At 48.7% G+C, this 18,868-nt stretch overlaps 1 protein-coding gene across 1 annotated transcript in view; it reads left to right on the forward strand.

Moving 5' to 3' along the window:
* LOC146340694 (indoleamine 2,3-dioxygenase 2-like) overlaps positions 1 to 14,018 on the forward strand; it is a 47,940-nt gene extending 33,922 nt beyond the window's left edge. Inside the window, exons 9-10 of the mRNA XM_084807254.1 lie at positions 11,726 to 11,874; positions 13,660 to 14,018. Coding sequence (XP_084663380.1) covers positions 11,726 to 11,874; positions 13,660 to 14,018 — 508 coding nt within the window. The remainder of the gene's footprint in view (positions 1 to 11,725; positions 11,875 to 13,659) is intronic.
* The last annotated feature ends 4,850 nt before the right edge of the window (positions 14,019 to 18,868 follow it).

Raw genomic sequence — 18,868 nt, forward strand, 5'->3', positions numbered from 1 at the left:
TTGTTTCTGCTGCCCCAGTGCCCTCATCATCTCCCACTCTCTGAGTTGACATTTGGGTTTCTTTACATGGAGCTTTTATCCTGCGATTGACATGGCTCCTTCACAGAAGTTTGCGGGCTCTTTGCATGACGCCATGACCCTCCACGACGTCTCCTGCACTAAATGCCCTTTGTTCCGTTTTTAAATAGATCACAGATAACGAGCTATCAGATTACCCTGGTGTGTTCCGCTTGAGTTCACTCCGTGAAAAGAGGAAAAGCAGCAAGAAGAGGAGCGAGATCAATGAAAGATAATGGGAGACTCAGATACGGGGAGAAGGAGGGGGAAAGGGGAGGGGGGAAAGGAAGTGGGTGAGAAAGGGAGTCATCATGATCCTGCATTTAAAACGGAAGCAGAAAGTCCTGTTTTAAATGCAGGTTTTTAGGCTGGTGTAGAGATGCCCTTTGCCTCCCTCACTGGATCAAAGGACCAGCTTTAAGCCACACGTTGATTGCTGTGCAGAAGGACAATATTGGCTTCAGATGGTAGGTGAGTCAAACTCCTTCCCTCCCTCCCTGTTTCTGCAATACCAGCTTTTTCTAAGGAATCTCGTGCATTGCTCCTAGTTGTGTGCTTCTTTGCTGGACATGCCCAGACATCATGGTAAGTTTTCCCAGTCGTGCCCTGTGGAAATAGACCATGCCTTACAGGCAGGGGCCAGCAAGATGACAATACAACCCCAGCATGCTTTCCTGCAACTTTTTATGGCCTCTTGTGTTATGAGGAACATGACAGAAGGTCCAGTGTTCTCCCTAATGCTTGGTTTCCTGGGGCCATCTTAGCTAATTCTATTGCTTTCACTTAATCAGACTCCCTCATTAAACCCTCATTAAAACTTGGATGTATTAAAGCAGGAGGCAGTGGGGGAAGGGGAATGATGCCCATAAGGACTTGGAGCCGGGCTCTAATGAAGGAGCCCTCACTTTGGGGACTGCAGACTCCCTGAACGACGACAACGGGAGCTTTTTTTCTAGGCCTCCAATTTTAATTGTAAGCGTAAGTAGGTTATGTGATATCCTTTAGCACTTAGTAGTGATGGGGCCAAGTCCCAGAGAGGGAGGGAGTGGTCACCCAATTTTAGCAGGTGAGAGAAGAAGAGAGGGAGAGAGAAGCACCATAGATCCATTTCAGATTGGACTCTAGTGGGCCGCTCGCACCCTTGGGCAGTTGTAGGGGCCCCAGCACCCCGACAAATCCCCCACTGGGTGACTATGAGCTACTATTTAAAATTTTCCATAGCGCCCTATAATGCCTGATGCAGTGTTCTGGGACATTCTGGGAAATTAAAATGGCATCCCCAGTGTTGTGTGTAGCCATTTTCATTGCCCACAATGCTTCAGAGTGAAACTACTTTGGGCACTCTGGGGCAATGCGGAACATTTAGAACAGTGGGTCATAGCTGTCCGCTGCTGCCCTCAGGTAATCCCATGATGTAGGGGGAATCAGGGCCAGTCCTATTATTAGGCAGAGGGAGGCAACTGCCGAAGGTGGCAGATGCTGCAGGGGTGGGGTGGGGTGGGGAAGCAGTGGCAACCCCCAGCAGTTCCTCCTGACCACCCTCTCCCCCAGCAATGTCACTTTTTTGGAGGACAAAGCTGTGTATGAATCAAAACCTGCCCTACAGTCCCTAAACTAGCTTGCCGTCCTCTGGTGTGAGAGAACTCTATCCTGTTGCAGTGTTGAAGTAAGATTCAGCTGCCTGTCCAGTTGGCTTTTGTCCATGGAATGGAAGCAGGCACCATCTTGTCCTTTGCCTCAGGCAACAAAATGTCTTGGGCTGGCCCTGGGGACAATGCAGGGGGGAGAAAGCAGTTTGTCAAGGGCCCCTTGAAACTGGAGCTGGCCTGGATCCCAGACACTCCTGAGTCTGGCTCAGTCTAAAATGAATCCAGAATGGACTCTGTGGCTCCTACAGTATTCACCTGGTGTCCGGGGAACCATGGTTCACATCTTAGCACCACTGCAAATATGCACAGCAGCGTCCAGGATCCGAGTCTGCGGTACTCCCAAGAAAGCTTCCTGCTTTCTAGTGTGCCTCAGTAGGTTTGAGGAAGAGGGGGTGGGGATATGGCAGTGACTCGATCCTGTACAACATAGTCTTGACTGCTTTCTTTCACATTGTCACCAGCAGAATAGCTGTCTTGCAAATATAGAATCATAGAATCATAGAATAGTAGGGTTGGAAGGGGCCTACAAGGCCATCGAGTCCAACCCCCTGCTCAATGCAGGAATCCAAGTCAGAGCATCCCTGACAGATGGCTGTCCAGCCTCGTCTTGAATGCCTCCAGTGTGGGAGAGCCCACCACCTCCCTAGGTAATGGGTTCCATTGTCGTATTGCGCTAACAGTCAGGAACTTCCCCAATATCTGGGGAAGTTCAAGGGTACAGAGAACCAAAGGCCAGTGTTTTTTTTTAATCAGTTCTCTAGTAAAAACTCATCAGGTTTAAAAGATCATCAGCTGGGGTAGAGGGGAGAAGTGTTAGAAGTGTTCAAGGGATAGCCTCTTGTCACTGAAGGAAAAAAGGAAAGGTTCCTCCTGTGCAAGCACCGAGTCATTGCTGACTCCTAGAGGGACGCCGCTTTAGTTGGCGTTTTCATGGCAGACTGTAGCGGGGTGGTTTGCCATTGCCTTCCCCAGTCGTGACTACCTTTCCCCCAGCAAGCTGGGTACTCATTTTACCGACCTCAGAAGGATGGGAGGTTGAGTCGACCTGAGCCAGCTACCAGAGAGCCGGCTTCCGCTGGGATCGAACTCAGGTCGTGGGGAGAGTTTCGGTTGCAATACTGCCACCTACCACTCTGCGCCACACGAGGCTCTAACATTATAAATACATACGTTTTCTGTTACCATTAGGCTAAAGCTCCCCGTCCCTGCTCAGTGCCGGAACAGGGGTCTTTTCCCTGCAGCCCACATGATCAGCTGAGCTGCTGTGGAAGTGGGTGGGGCTCTCCTGGGCTCGTGGGCTGCAAAGAGAGTAGCAGGGGGCTGCATGCAGCCCACAGGATGCAGGTTGCCCACTCATGCTGTAAATACACATTTTTAGCTGAGCTAAAGATAAGTTTTGGTAATATAACGGTTTCTCCCTTAAGTTGTGCAAGAACTGCCCATTCCAGAAAAACAAAAACCAGGCTGAGCACAAGGCCAACTGCCATTTTCTTCTCCTTTCTTGGAGATATATACAAACACACACACACACACACACACACACACACGTCATATAGATCTCAAGTGTGTCATTCTATTAGAATGAGCTAGGACAAATCTATTGCATGGTTGACTGAAATCCTGGCTCCTTCCTCTCGCTACCTCATTTCTGTTCCTTCTGTATGTTCTTTATTGGCTAGATATGTAAGGCACAATGTGGGTGAACTGCAGAACTGTCAGAAAGTAGAATGCTGTTGGACTTATCTAGTCCAGCGGCTTTCGCAATTACTTTCCTCAGAGAACCCGTGATACGTCGATTCGCCTGCCTAGGTACCCCTGTGTGTTTGCTGTACAATACCTGCCCATCACAAAGGACTCTGGGATGTGTTCCAAGGACTTGGTTCACATGGTGGCCTTTTTATGTGGGGGTATGAAGAAGACCCGCCCCCCCACCGCCTCTTTGGAGTTCAGAGGAAGGGAAAGGGCTCCCTTCCACCAGGTGCCTGAATAGTGGCTGTTAACAGGAGAGGTTTTAGGGGCTGGCTGGCCATCCTGTGTTCTTGGAGGGGCAAGTGAAGCCGGAGCTGCCACCCTGACCCAACGTCTTCTGCTCAGCAGCCATGGCCCGCCTTTTAAACCCACATTTGCCTAGTCAGGGCAGGGGAGATTTGCTGATGCCTGAGCAAACGAGGAGTTATTGCTTCTCAGTGCTACCCACAGTTGCCAAGGAGGGGTCTGGGAGTGCTCAGTATGCAGAGGCGGCTACTCCTTTATCCTCATTCTTCCCCAAGGGTACAAGTTAAGGCAGGGGGCGGGGGGGAGGGGGCGAATCTCAGGCATGGAAGGGAAGAGCATAACTGCACCCACTGCTCTCAGAACTGACCTTCACATGTCAATACAAGGGTCTGTGCAGAACCTATGCACAGAGTTGCCCTGCCCTTGACCGCCATATGTTGATCCAAACTTCTGTACAGCTCTTTGAATCAATGGGTGGAGGTCGTGGTGTAGGCCCAATCCTGCTCCCCTCATCCCTGCATTGCTTTTAGCTGAATGTTTGACGGAAAAGGGCTCTACTAAACACAAAACAGAGTCTGTACCTCCCCTGAGCCCTCCACGTTGCTTGGCGCAAATGTTCAGATGTGGCAAGGTCCTCTGAGCGGGTTCTTCGGCTCTCGTGTTTTGCCGCGTGTGACCATTTTAACAAAATAACAGCCTAAAAATAGACCCTGCTGATCTCCAGAGTCTCGCCAACATCTGGCAGGGGCAGGTGGCAAAGGATGGGTAATGAGCAAGCTCACAGCTTGAGCCCTCGATGAGCACAGCCCTCATTTCTATCTAAAGCACATCTCCTGCAATGCGTCACCCGGCAGTGAAACATGGAGGCTTTGCAGCCCATTGCTGTCAGCATGGCACCACTGGGATGCTCACATTTTATTGCAGCCAGAGAGTCTTCTGAAGGTGAAGCATTGTTGATCGGGAAGATCAGGGTTGCTAACTCCGTGACAGACAAAATGAACAGTCACCTCTCTTATAGCCCTCTTCACCATGTGCAATTTTAAAAATTTAAACATTTACATTTAAACATTTAGACATTTAATATCCCACTCTTCAAGGCGAATTCTCAGAGAGGCTTCTGGAACAAAAATGTATTTAAAAAAGCACTATATTAAAATTAATAACAGTTATAGCAAAATAACCACCAGCAGCTAACTGGATAACATCCAAGTTAAAAACAAAACAAAGATCTATTAAAAAAGAACCCTGGGAAATTTGTGTGTGTTTTTTTTTTAAAGAGGGTTTCACCCAGTCCCCCAAAGACAACAAACTCAGCGTCACATGAACCTCTATGGGAAGAGATTTTTAAAGTAGGGGTGCTACCACAGAGAAGGCCCCTCTGTAGCCATCACAAATGTCCCCTCCAATTGCAGTGGGACATGAGAAAGGCTTCCGAGGCAATTCTTAGTACACAGGCAGGAACAAGTGGAGGGTGGGGTACTGCACTAGCGGACCCCACCCCTCTCCATGTGCTCTTTGGCTCTTTTGCACAGAGGCTACATGTGAGTACAAGTTGCATGTGACTGAGAAGCCTGAAAAAACAGAGTTCCTAATCACTCAGAAGGAGCATCAGACTTGGGAAAGGCTGTCACAGATCTGGGTCTGAGATGAGGCGATGGGTAAATGGGCCAGAGGCAGGAGGCACAGTTGTGAACAGGCTAGAGGTTAGGTACCAGATCAGGCAAACAGCAAATGAGGGCCACAGGCTAGAGACATAGAATCATAGAATAGTAGGGTTGGAAGGGGCCTATAAGACCTTCAAGTCCAATCCACTGCTCAATGGAGGAATCTAAGTCAAAGCATCCCTGAGTAGGGATGGCGGAGAAATCCGCCATGGACTCCAATGAGGCCAGATTCTTTAGAATCCCCCCCCCCCGGAGTCTGTGGTGGAATGACTACCCCCCTGCCACCCCCCGAAATCCCCCCCAGATGGACCCTACCTGCTGCTGGCTGGTCCGGTCCATCCGCTGCTCCGCTGTGCAGCCACAAATAGCATCCAGCGTAGCAGACGCCATTTGCGTCCCTGCTTTAGCCACGATAGGCTACATAAATATTTACGTAGCCTATCATGGCAAAGAGCAGGGATGCAAATGGCATCTGCTAGGCCATTTGCGTCGCTACTTGCTACTCTATTCATGATAGGCTACGTAAATGTTTACATAGCCTATCATGGCTAAAGCAGGGACGCAAATGGCGTCCCCTACACTGGACGCCATTTGTGGCTGCAGCCTGGCAGCGGATGGAAGTCCGGCTGCGGACGGGCCTGGCTGGCGGCTCCGCGGACTCACTGCGGAGCGGAGCTGGCCAGGGAGGATTCCAGGGAGAGGGACGGATAGCCTCCCCCCCACCAGGAACACCCCCTGGAACCTGGAGGTAAGTATTTTGCACATCCCTATCCCTGATATGGGTGCATTTAGGCTAATCTACCATCTTTACGGCTGCAAATGGCGCCCACTATGCCATTTGTGTCCGGAGACTCACTTACCCTACCCCAGCGATACGGCATGGCAATGGTGGCTGGCCGTATTGCCAGCGGAGCGGAGCCGGCGGCCGACTCTGCAGGATCTACACAACAAGGGAGCCGACCCACACGGATTCCGGGGGGAGGCAGTGGTGAGTGCTCCATTCTGCCATGGGCCCCAATGGGGCCGGATTCTTGAAATCTGGCCTCATTAGGGTCCGTGGCAGAGTTCTCCCCCATCCCTAATTCAAAGTAATTAAGTGTTCCTTGACCATATGCCTATCAATCTCAAGCTGCAATCCTGTCCCTTCAGCCTGCACTTTGCCTTTGCCAAGGGGGTCATAGACCCTCTTTTGGGAAAAGACTGGGCCAAAGTTGGAATTGAGCACTTCTGCCTTTTCTTTGTCATCTGTTATCATTTTGCCATCCTTATTTAATAGCTGAACAACCATTTCTTTCCTCTGTCTTTTACTTTGCATGTATCTGAAGAAAGCCTTTTTGTTGCTTTTAGCATCCCTTGCTAACCTCAGCTTAGGGATGTACGAAAGTCACTTACCTTTCCGAAGGGTGACATTCGCGGTGGGGGGGAGGCGCTCTGTCCCTCCTCCCAAAATTCTCTCTGGCCACCGGCTGGGGCCGCCTGCAGCTGGACATCTGGCCGCTGGGCAGCCTGCAGGGACACAAATGGCGGCTGCCGTAGCTGCTGCCATTTGCGTCCCTGTATTTTGCTGTGATAGGCTACATAAATAAATACGTAGCCTATCACAGCAAAACCCCCCACAAAAAACAGCTAATGCAAATGGTGGCAGCTACAGAGGCCGCCATTTGTGTTCCCTTTTTTTTGCCGTTTTAGCCTACATAAATATTTATGTAGGCTATTACGGCAAAAAAAAAAGGGAACGCAAATGGCGTAGTGTCCGCCATTTGCATTCCCCCCTTTTTTTGCCGTAATAGCCTACATAAATATTTACGTAGGCTAAAACGGCAAAAAAAAGGGAACGCAAATGGTGGCCGCTGTAGCCGCCGCCATTTGCGTTCCCTTAGTTTTGCCATGATAGGCTACATAAATACTAACGTAGCCTATCATGGCTTCCGCAGGGATGCAAATGTATTTACGTAGTATTTACGTAGTAGTAAAATAAGTATTTACGTAGCCTATTTACGTAGTAGTAAAATAAGTATTTACGTAGCCTATCACGGCTATATGGAAGAAGCGAATGGCAGCCGCAGATGCGGCCGCCATTCGCATGTCAGCGTGGACGGCAACAGGTAGGTGCTCCGTTCTGGGCCCATTTCGTGCGGCGGGGGGCTTTGTTCCGCCATGGATTTCGGGGGGCCGAATGCACTGGCATTTGGCCTCACAGAGATCCGTGGCAGAATTCTCTGACATCCCTACCTCAGCTCATTCTCAGCTTTAGCCTTCCTGATGCCATCCCTGCAATTCTGTACTACCTGCCTGTTCTCTTCCTTTGTAGCTTGGCCTTCCTTCCACTTCCTATATGTGTCCTTTTTTGTTTTCAGGTCCTCTCTAAGCTTTTTGTGAAGCCACATTGGCTTCTTCTGTTGCCTTCCGCCTTTTTTTCTTGTTGGAATTATTTGTAATTTTGCCTTGAGAATTTCCTTTTTTAAAAACTCCTACCCATCTTGGGCTCCTTTTCTCATTAGAGTCGCTTGCCATGGGGACTTACTTATCATTGTTCTGAGTTTATTAAAATCAGCTTTCCTAAAATCCAGGGTACGCGTTTGGCTACACTCGGCTTTTGCTTCCCTTAGAACCAAGAACTCAAGTACAACATGGTCGCTTTCCCCCAGAGTTCCTGTAACTGCTACTTTATCCACTAAGTCATCCCTGTTGGTTAGGATCAAGTCAAGGATAGCCGATCCTCTAGTTCCTTCCTCTACTTTCTGTAGGAAGAAGTTATCCGCCACACAAGTCAGGAATTTCCTGGAGGGGCCATGTTTTGCAGAATTTGTCTCCCAACAAATATCGGGGAAACTGAAGTCCCCCATTATTACTACATCATGCTTCCTTGAAACACTGACTATTTGCTTTTCAAAAGTTTCATCCTCGTTTTCTCCTTGACTGGGTGGCCGGTAGTAGACTCTGACCACCAGGTTCCTTTTATTCTTTGCTCCATTTATTTTAACCCAGTCACAGGCAGGCTGGAGATCAAATAGCAGATAGGCAAGGGAGAGTCTGTGTTGTTTTCTGACAGGACAAGTTGCTCGGACTGCCAGCCCAGCCCAGAAGGAAGGCTTTTATAGGGTCTGGGGCCCCTGCATTGGCTTGCAGGGTCAGCTGACCACCTTCAAGCAGTGGGGTCAGCCAATGGCATTCAGACCAGTACTGCAGCCTAGAGGGCACCCTTGCCCCTATGGAGCCCATAGGCTCAGAGGCCCAGAGCATATGTGGTGCAGGAGGCGATGCAAGCTGGCTGCTGGAGGCTGCAGATCCAGACAGACCCCCTCCACCCCTTGGCCCCTTACAGAGCACCCATGCTCAGGCAGAGCCTACACATTGTGCAGATCAGCCAGTGAAGATGGTGAGGGTGGGAGGGGGGCCTGCTGCCCTGACAGTCCCACGCGCCGCCCCTCTGTGGGTTCACCGCACCCAGTTGGTCATGCGTACACAATCATGTTGCTCACGTTGTCTCAGGCGATTGCCTCAACTGGCTCTGAGGCCACATTTTGTGGGTCTCCACTGAACGGCGGTAAAGCCAAAGGGCAGTTTGCAGCGGATAAGTGAGGAATGTGTGTGCTCAGCCCTTTTACCTCAGCTGACCCCTGCCTCCAACCGCTTTCCCCTATGTTGTGACAAACACGCACCTGGAACCCTGGAGGGGCGGCGGTGGTGGGGGAGATAATTAAATACAAAAGTGATTATTTGTGTTTCTAGGCTGTTAGCCACTTCTGAGTTCCTTAACCCCTTTTTCTATTTACCTCAGGGGTAATCTATTGGGTGCTGCATGCTAGGGGTGGGCGGGGCTGAGCCCAGTCATGGATGGGACCCAAGCCAAAAGTGGGTGGGGTGTTACCCCTTTTCTCTCTCTTTCTGATGCCCCCTTTGCTCTCTCCCTCTCACCCTCTCCTCCCTACCCAGCAGGCTTCCAGGGGAGGGACAGATCACTCTAGCCAGAGGTCTGTACTGATCGCTTGCAGTGGGCTTTTGAAATCAGCCCAGGGTCACAGGTTGGCCCCCTGCTCGCCCTAGTGGAAGAAAAGTGGGATCAAAATGCTTAAAATAAATAAAACGTGGTAGGCAGGGGAAGGGTTAAGCTCCCACTCACTGCTTCTCCACTTGGTGGGGAATACTGGGAGTTGCAGGACTTTTGTTCTGTCTGAACATGCATAAGATTGAGCTCTCAATCTCGTCGCTTTGCAGCTGTTCAATGGAGACCTAGACTCCCAGACTGAGGTCTGCTGCCAAACGGATAGTTCCCAGCCTGTGGGGATCTCTACACCTCAGGTTTATTGCACATGCATGGTTGCTCACTCACTGAATTGTGTGGGTCCATTACATGACGTCATCTTTGTCCAATCATTATTCCACTATTTCCTCCCACCTATCCCGTGTTTTCCTCAAACGGAAACAATCAGGCCTTTTTCCAGGCTATGCGCAAATGGAGCGCCATGTGCTCCCCGTGTATTTCTCCCCTAGCGTGAATGAAGCGCTGAGTGTGGTTGTTGGGGGCGTGGCCATGATGTCGAAGGTGGTGACGAAGGTCTGATGGGCGTTCAGCCTTCCCGCTCCTGCGCCATTTTGGCTCCTCGCCATTTTCAGCCTGCCTGTTCAAAACAGAGCGGGAGAGCAGCAGGGCGGCAGCGAGGGGGGCAGCAGAGCGGAGCAGGAACAGAGGGGGCTGAGCGGCAGGGACTGGCCAGAAGCATGGAAGAGGGAGGTGAGGCCTGGGGAGATCGGTGGGCGGCTGTCCGTGTGTCAGTCCCCATGGACCAGTAATGTGCAAGGGGAGGGAAAGGGGCAGGAACCCAGAAGCAAGTATCGCTGAACCTGGAGTGTGTGTCATGCCTCTTCCTGGAAACATAACGCTGTTGGAACAGCCATTTACAGAGAAGGAAGAGTGTGTAAAGGGAATCAGTTGTGATCCTGCATTTAAAACGGAAACAGAAAGCCCCATTTTAAATGCAGGATTTTAAGCTGCTGTAGAAATCCCCTGTGTTAAGGGTGGGTGATTCAATAACTGTGATGTAGCTGCTGGGGCCAGACAATTTTTAAAAAAGACAATTTAAAAACGTTTTTAAAGGTCAGCATAACCCCCTGCAAAACCTGTTAACCAAAGCTGATGGTGGGGTGAGTGCATACAGACACTGGGGTCAATTATGCCACCTTCAACACTGAAGAAAACACACACAGAGACACACTCGGTGCTGATAGGGTTGTCCTTTGTGGCTAAATCTGGCTAGACGGATTCCCCCTGCCCCCATCCAGCTTGGCTTGCCTTTACAAGCTGAGCTGGGAGTCTGTTCCCGAAATCTGGGGACTTTATTGGGTTTTTCCCCTCTGCCATAAACCCCATTTCTGCAAAGTACAGATGTAATTTCTGCAAATTACAACTGTGATTTGTGGAAATGGGGTTTACGGTCAAAGGAAAAACAATTCCCGCTCTGCCTTGCTATGGTGCAACCGTCTCTCTCTCTCTCTCTGCCACCACCAGTCCCCAGCCTGGAGAGCCCCACGTGTGAGAAAGGTAAGGCGGTGGGCTCTCCAGGCTGGGGGCTGATGGCGGCAGGGAGAGAAGGATGGTTGTGCGGTGGTAGCTGTGCAGCGGCAGCACAGTGGCGGAAAGAGGATGGTGTGGCGTGCTAGCGAAAATCTGCCAGGTGATCCAACTTGGTGCAGGCCGAGTCAGGCCAGCTGGTGGATGTTGGGTCCAAGTCCGGTGGAGATGAGCTGGCAAAAGGTCGCCGAGCCCCACTGCTATACGGATTCCTCCGACATCCCTAGTTCTGCACTAGGGATGGACCTGGGGGCCAAAATCCAGGCCCCTGCAACCCAGGGGCCCTCTGAACAACCACCTAGAGAGTGGCAGGTGAGGAGGACATCAGGGAAGCAGAAACAATCTCCTTTGATTCCTGTAGTCATGACGGTGCTATGACTGAAGTGAATTAAAAATGCAAAACTGCACATGCGCAGAGTATTTCTTAAAATCAGGGTTGGAAAACAGTTCTGGTGTTGATGTTCTAACGTATCAGGAACGTAGAAGCAGTTTCAAAGCATGGAATGGAGTGTGGTGGTGGTGGAGGAGGAGTTACATCTCAGTTGTGTGCTTCACCACTGAAGTAATGCCTGTGGCCATCTAAAGACCCCCACAAGGGACCATTAAGTCCAGGGTCTGAAATGACCGAGCTGCACCACTACTCACACTGCTACTAATCGCCTCCATAGACGGTTTTCCTAAGGGTCCATCATCTGCACCATATGAATCTGTAGCCTTCTCTGATGTTTATTGGACCCACCATGCAGTCCTTGGTGGCGCTGTCTCTCACTGCCTTTCCCTTCATTTAGCTGGAAGGATAATCCAGCCCTGCCAGAAGGGCTGCTCTATGAGGGGTTCTGTGAAAAACCCTTGGCATACTCTGGGGGGAGCGCAGCACAAAGCACCACGCTGCACGCCTTTGACGAGCTTCTGGGAATCCAGCATTGCAGAGAAAGCAGTAAGTTGTTGTTATTCATTGCTATAATTGTTACATGTATATCCCGCCTTTTTTCCTCTTGCAAGGAACCCAAGGTGGCTTCCAAGGTCCTCCTCCTCCTCTCCATTTTATCCTCACAACAACCCTGTGAGGTAGGTTAGGCTGAGAGCTTGTGACTGGCCCAAAGTCACCCAGTGAGCTTCGTGGTTAGAGCTTCGTGGTCTCCCCAGTCCCAGTCTAACCACTGCGCACACCGGCTCTCTTCAAAGTTAGTTGCTTTTGATTAATTTGAGACATGTGAAAATACACAAACAGACCTCCCGGAACACAGAAGATTAGCTGTCAAGGAGAAGGATTTTAATCTAGCTTTTTCCTTGGCATGCTAGTTTTCTGTGTTTAGGAACACCGCCCCCCCTCCAAAGGGGGATAATTATTAAAAGAACTAAGCACTATACATAAGATGAAAATCAGACAAAAACTTCTGCTTACAATCTAAATAAGACATGTGAGAGAAGGGGAGTTTTCGAGGAGGGTTTTCTATATAAATAAACATGCATTGGGGAGTATTCAGTAGGGTGGCCACGTATGAATCCCTCAAGAAGAGGAAATGCATCACCAAAAAAGAAGACAAAAAAGGGTGACAATTAGCATAAAATTAGCATATATTAATTTATATGTATAGATGCACATTTAGATACAATTATTGTAATTTAAATAGAAATACAATACATCCCACCATAGTGTGGAAGGCTGTGACTAGGTGACCTGTGTGCATTGCTTACTCTGCTGTCCAGGTGCTGTTGATGGGCAAATACAGGACTGCCCTCTGTAAAAGAGCACACGTGTAAAAGAGGACACATGGCCACACTCAATCGTGTCATCGTGACCCAAAGCGGTAGGGATTGTAGTCTGAAGTGGCACAATCCACGGATAGTACTACCATGTGATAACTGGGTTTTTTTGTCAGCCCGGCCTGCCTTTGTGATTCAGACATGTGGACTAGCCCTGGCGTCAGGCAACTGGAGTTCCATGGAGGGAAGCTTAGTGGAGCCCTCTTGAGAAGTTATTCATGTGTAGGCTAAATGCGTGGAAGCCAAGCGGGACCATACCTGCCAGCCCCACCCACATCAGGTGTCCCATCCGGAACATGCGGATGTCTGAAAAGGGAAGTCTATGCATGTCTAGCTGTACGTGGGTAGGTATCCACACAATTGGGAACTGCAATTGCGCAGGGGTCCCGAACCTATGGAAGCCTACACTTGTACAGCTGTAAATGCATAGGTTGACCTTTCCAGATGTCCGCATGCAATGAATGGATATTAGGAGAGGAAGGCGAATAGTGTGTGATGCTGTGGGCAGGGCAAGCAGGCCTGTTCTTACACTGCCTCCACACGTTTAGCCTAAATGTGGAGGCAAGCTTGTGAAGAGATCTTGGGAAGCAGAGATCTGACCCAACAGGGTGTGATCCACTGGGAAATGAATAGGAGGTGCAATGGCCGGATGGACAACAAGAGGTCATGAATTCCAGTGGTAGGGAGTGAAAAGGTTCCATCAGGGAATGGAGGCTGCCCACTCGAGTTTATGGAGGAGGAGGAGGAGGAAGGGGAGAGCACAAAGGATCAAGGAGAGCATAAAGGGGCTTGGAAACTGAGAAGACAAATGTGCCTGTAGTCTGAAATGGTATGTTCCGGCAGGTGCAGTTTCATCCCATGATGTGCTGTTGGTTTTGTCCTTGCCTTTGTTAACAGAGGCATTCCTCAGCCACGTTTACTCCCACTCACCCATCTTCTCTGTGTCCTTTGCCAGCTGCATTTTTGCACAGCATGAGGGAATACATGCCACCTCCCCATCGGGCTTTCATCGAGGAGATCCAGTCTGCGCCTCCGCTGAGGCGTTACGTGTTATCCTCTGGGAACGAGGGGCTCCATTCCGCCTACAACAAGTGTGTTGTGGCGCTTTCCGACCTGAGGACCTACCACATCACTATGGTCACCAAGTATATTGTCATCACAGCCCACAACACCAAAGCCAAGCCAGGCAAGCCCACGTCTCTAACCGTGAGCCCCCCCTCTTGCCTGGAGGGGAGAGGGACGGGAGGTTCAGGGGTGCTGAGCTTCTTAAAAAGTGTTCGAGACACAACCAGAGAAGCTATGTTAACTTTCTAAAAACTTGCCCTTTTTCTCAGGTAGGGGTTAAGCGCATAATTACAGGGCCAAAACAAGCTGTCGTTTTTAGTATAAGTACATGGGAATGTGGGGCAGCAGGAGATGGGTGTCTGCTACTAGTAAAGATCCTACTTTGTTGGATCTTTTTTTCCTGCGTCTATAAAGCTACTAGCTTGAATTCTAGAAATGAACCACGGTTAAGGGTGTCTTATGGCTGAGCAACTGAGGAGATGTAATGTAGAAAGGCCTAGCCTTGGATTGGGGCATTGCTAGGCATTTAAAAGATTCCGGGTCTAGGCCCGTAGGATAGAAATCTGCATAAAATGTGCCTACTCTAATTTATATCTATATATGCAAATTTTGAAATAATTAGTAGGATTTATTTAAATTTCACTGAAGGCAAAGCCAGCCAATTAATTTCTTATCAAACTCACCTCAAGTAATTAACATTTGTTAATTAATTTTTACCCCACCTCACATCATCCCAAGCCAGTAGGCCCTCTCCAGTTACAATTAATGTGCCACCTCTTGCTGGTCTGTCTCCACTTCTCTCTCTCCTCCCACTTCTCTCTTCCCCCTGTAGGAAAATTGTCCTCACCCCATGCAAGCAAGCTGAAAGGGAAAACTTCCATTGGCATCAGTGGACACTCAGAGTTCTGGGGAATAGGTTCAAGGGCCAGGGAAATAGAGTCAGGGCTGGGCCCAGGCCAAGCAATGCTCCTGCCTTGAACACTCCATTTTGAGATACATGGGGTGACTGCTTAACCTTATGCCCAGCAGGACCTGACGCGCTTACTTGGAGGGAAGAAAGAAAGTGAGGCTCAGCTGCATGCTAGCATTAAACGTAGCATGTAGCGTAGCCCCGGTGTTGTGGGCTTGCCTTCTTCCTTTGAGAGCAGGTAGTTCTTTCCCTACCACATGCTTGGGAAATCTTTTGGGAGAAGAGCCATAGCTCAGTGGTAGTTAGAGTGCATGTGTTGCCTGCAGTGGTTCCCAGGTTCAATCCCCGTTTGGGAAAAGGTTCCTCTCTGAAACTTTGGAGAGCTGCTGCCAGCCAGTGCTGACTGTATGGAGCTAGATGGACCAATAGTCTCATGGTATAAAGAGAGAGAGAGAGAGAGAAAGAGAAGCAGGACAGCACCAAATACGAGAAAATAAAAGGCAAGCAACAAAATGGTAATGAAAAAAATATACTTGTAGAACTTTAATAAAACTGTAAAACACTCAATGCATTTTGAGGGAAGCCTTCAAGGGCACAAGAATGCAATTTATTGAATATTTCTAGTATTTCTCTTTGAGATATGTTGCCTTACTAGAAACTAGTAAGCTAAGGAGGGTTGGCCCCGGTCAGTAGTTGGGTGGGCAACTGCCTGGGAATCAGGCTTCCTGCAATGAGCAGGGGGTTGTTCTATCCCTTCAAATGAGACTAAGTTTTACCCCCTTCTATCCCCCGCTTCAGCTGTTTTTTTTTTTTAAATTGAGGCATTATCTATGAAGAATCGTGGCTTCTCCGCAATTTTTTTTTCTAATTCAGGCATGATCTTCGAAGATTTGAAAATTCAAAGATTTGAAAATTCAAAGATTTGAAGCCTCTAATCTTCGAATCTTCGAATCTTCGAAGATCATGCCTGAATTAGGAAAAAAAAATCGTGGAGAAGCCACAATTCTTCGAAGATAACGCCTTAATTAAAAAAACAAACAGCCAAAGTGGGGGATAGAAGGGGGTAAAACTTAGTCTCATTTGAAGGGATAGAACAACCCCCTGCTCAGTGCAGGAAGCCTGATTCCTAGGTGATCACCCATCCATCTGCTGACCAGGGCCGACTCTGCTTAGCTTCCGAGATCAGACAAGCACGGGCACATCCAGCCCTTTGCTTGTTGCTGAGGAAACATTGAGCGTTGAGGAAGCTATGCGATCAGTAGCCGGAAGATGACATGGGGCCATCGAGAGTTGTGATTGGACAGGAGGGAAATACAAACACCGCCTATATGGACAGGGAGGGGAGGGGACTATGGCCAGATACGGTAGCGAAGGCGGAAAATCAGAGCACATTAAGGGGAAATACTGGGATATCAGGGTATTGAAAGCGGGAGCATGGAAGCGGGAAATTCCGGTTCCAATTTGAGGTGAGTACTGCATAGTGTGAAAGACGGGTGGTGAAACCTCATTGGAAGTGAAAAAACCCGTAAGTGTAGATCGGCCCTGTGTCTGCTTTAGAGGAGAAAAAATAAATCTAAATTCTGAGCAGTTGTAATCACAATTCTGTGCCACGAAAAGCTGTATTCTGCAACTTTCTGTATATACATTATGTAAATCAAGTGAAAATCTGTGTTTTTTAACAGAAGAATCCAGATATTGTTTATGTGTTTAAACTGTAACAAAATCAAAGTTGAAACAAAACATGTTTAGACTAAAATCAAATGGAGAGTAAAAAGCCAGTTATCACAAAAACAGCCAGCCACTTGAATGGCCCCAAATTGTTTTTGCACATTTGCAGCTGTGACTTCTTTTACATAATTCCTTTTGCAGTACACAGCTATTTTACATTATTTATTCTAGTTTTAAGGAGGGGCAGGGGATGACCCAAGACATTTTGCTGCCTGAGGTGGAGAAGCAAATGACGCCCTCCTCACATCAAGTGCACGGTCCCTAAGGCTGGCCAAGTTATCTCGGTAGCAACTCTCTCTCTCTCTCTCTTTGTGGTGGTAAAAATAATAATAATTTAACGGCGCAATCCTATGGCCCCCAGAAAGCATCTGGGGGGCCATAGGATAGTTTGGATTCCTGCATCCAAGGTTAGAGACAGTGCTCTGACCTCAGACCTGGGAGTCCAAATCCCCCCCTCCAGCCAGTGCAGAGAGAACTGCTCTGGCTGCCTCTCTGAGGTCAACCTCAGAGAGGAGGGAAAGGAGGCGGTTCAGTGGGTGGAGAGGGGAGGGGACTAGGGAGGCTGGCTTACAAGAAATCCTTCAGCCTCCCCAGCCTCCTTCCCTCCAGCTCCACAGAGCCCCAGCGAGATGGGTGAAAAAGGCTGCCTAGCAAAAAATCAGAGTGGGAGGAGCCCCGAGGCGAAAATCGCCGCTGCGCTCCTCCTGCTCTGCATAGGGTGCCTGTCAGCCTCTGAATCTGGAGGCTGACAGGCATCCTTATAGGATTGCGCCCTAAATAGCTAACAATTTGCTGCCTTTTCATGACACCCCAAACCAGCTGCCGCCTCAATCTGCCTCAAGATTGGGCTGGCCAAACAAAGATCTGAGAAAGCTTGGTTGTTGCTTTGCTGCAAAGCAACGTAGTTTGTAGAGGAAAAGCATTGGGTTGGCAGGGGTTGCTCAGACCTTCCTCTGTCTGCAATCACCGCCATGTCAAGTGGGGAAAGGTGATCAGGGTGTGTGTGTGCACCCTGCAGAGGAAAAGCAGTAGGCGAGGGAACGGTTGAGTATCCCACTTCTGCCTGCTGCTTCTTTGCTGCAAATTGAACCCCCGTCCCTGTCATGCCACTTTGTCAGTGTAGTTCTACTCAAGGCCTCACATAAGTGGAGTTTCTCTTCCTTCTTCACTGTTCATCTTAAATGGGAGAAAGAACTAGGAACTGCCATTATCCCCTCATGACCACCAGCTGAGATGAAGCAGGCCCTGCTGCTTTTCTTGTGGGCCAAGAGACTTCCCACTGCATAAAACACTCCACATCACACACTTGGCACTGCACTCCAGCTACCTGTAGCACAAATATCCAGTCCACTTGAAGGGGGAGAAGGAGCAATAGCCCTGCTGTGTGAGATCAAATTTGAAACTCTTTCCTTAAAAAAATAAAATAAATTAAAGTGGACATGTGTTACTTCTATTCTGGAAAAGGCAAAAGTATAACCTGGACAAGAACTAATATGAACTAAAATGAAATGTTTCAATATAATTTTTAAAATGGCATAGTTCCAAAATGTCAGGGTTCAGAGAGGAGATCCTTATTGGTCCGTGCAATACTCTCTCTCTCTCTCTCTTTCTCTCTCTGTGTGTGTGTGTCTGTCTGTCATAAGGGCTACTATGTGTGCTCTACAGTGGGATCATTCAGCCTGTTTTAAAATGAAATGAAATAAAACGGACCATTTAAAATAACCAGGAAATGACACAAACATGGCGAGAAAGGAAGTTCAGTCACTGATGAAGTCAGGCACTGTACAGTAGATACCTATGACATTTGCGCAACCACACTCCATTCTGTGTTCGCAAGCACAATTGTAGGGTTAGGGGAAAGGGGCAGGGAGGGGAATAGCATTTTCCAAGCATTAAACTATTGTGGTTCAAATGTCTGGAAAACTGCCTAGCGCTTGCACAAAAAATGACTCTATAACTGTACAATTCTTGCACTATAAAGGCATTCTCTGGAAAGGTCCCTAGATGGAACCAGAGGTCCTGCCTCTGCCTTCTTGGTGATTAACTTGGCTTAAGCGAATTTAATAAATGATGATCCCCCCCATTTTGTTTTGACTCTTCATTAACTCCCCCCCCCCGAAAAGATTGACAAAGAAGCAAGAATAGGGTCATAAAATGGCTCCCACTGCAAAGGAAATAATGAATGTATATTGAATTGTGATAATTTACCTGATACATCCCTGCCCGTGTAGAAACCCTGCTCCTTTAAAAGGATGGGAGAGTAGCGCGAAGGGCATATACACCTGTGTTAATTGTGCTACTCTTCCTTTCTTTTGAAAAATGTTGGAATTTCTGCTGTCTGAGAAAAGATGGAAGGACCGCAAGGAAAATATAGGACGACAGTGATTGACTAGTGGCGTTGTGTGGATGCTCCATAAAACATGAGTGAATGAAACATGGCAATTCCACACTAAACTCCTAG

Source organism: Heloderma suspectum, chromosome 6 (genome assembly GCF_057233095.1).
Source record: "Heloderma suspectum isolate Gila_16-S chromosome 6, 16-S_ref, whole genome shotgun sequence".
NCBI classification, from domain to species: Eukaryota; Metazoa; Chordata; class Lepidosauria; order Squamata; family Helodermatidae; genus Heloderma; species Heloderma suspectum.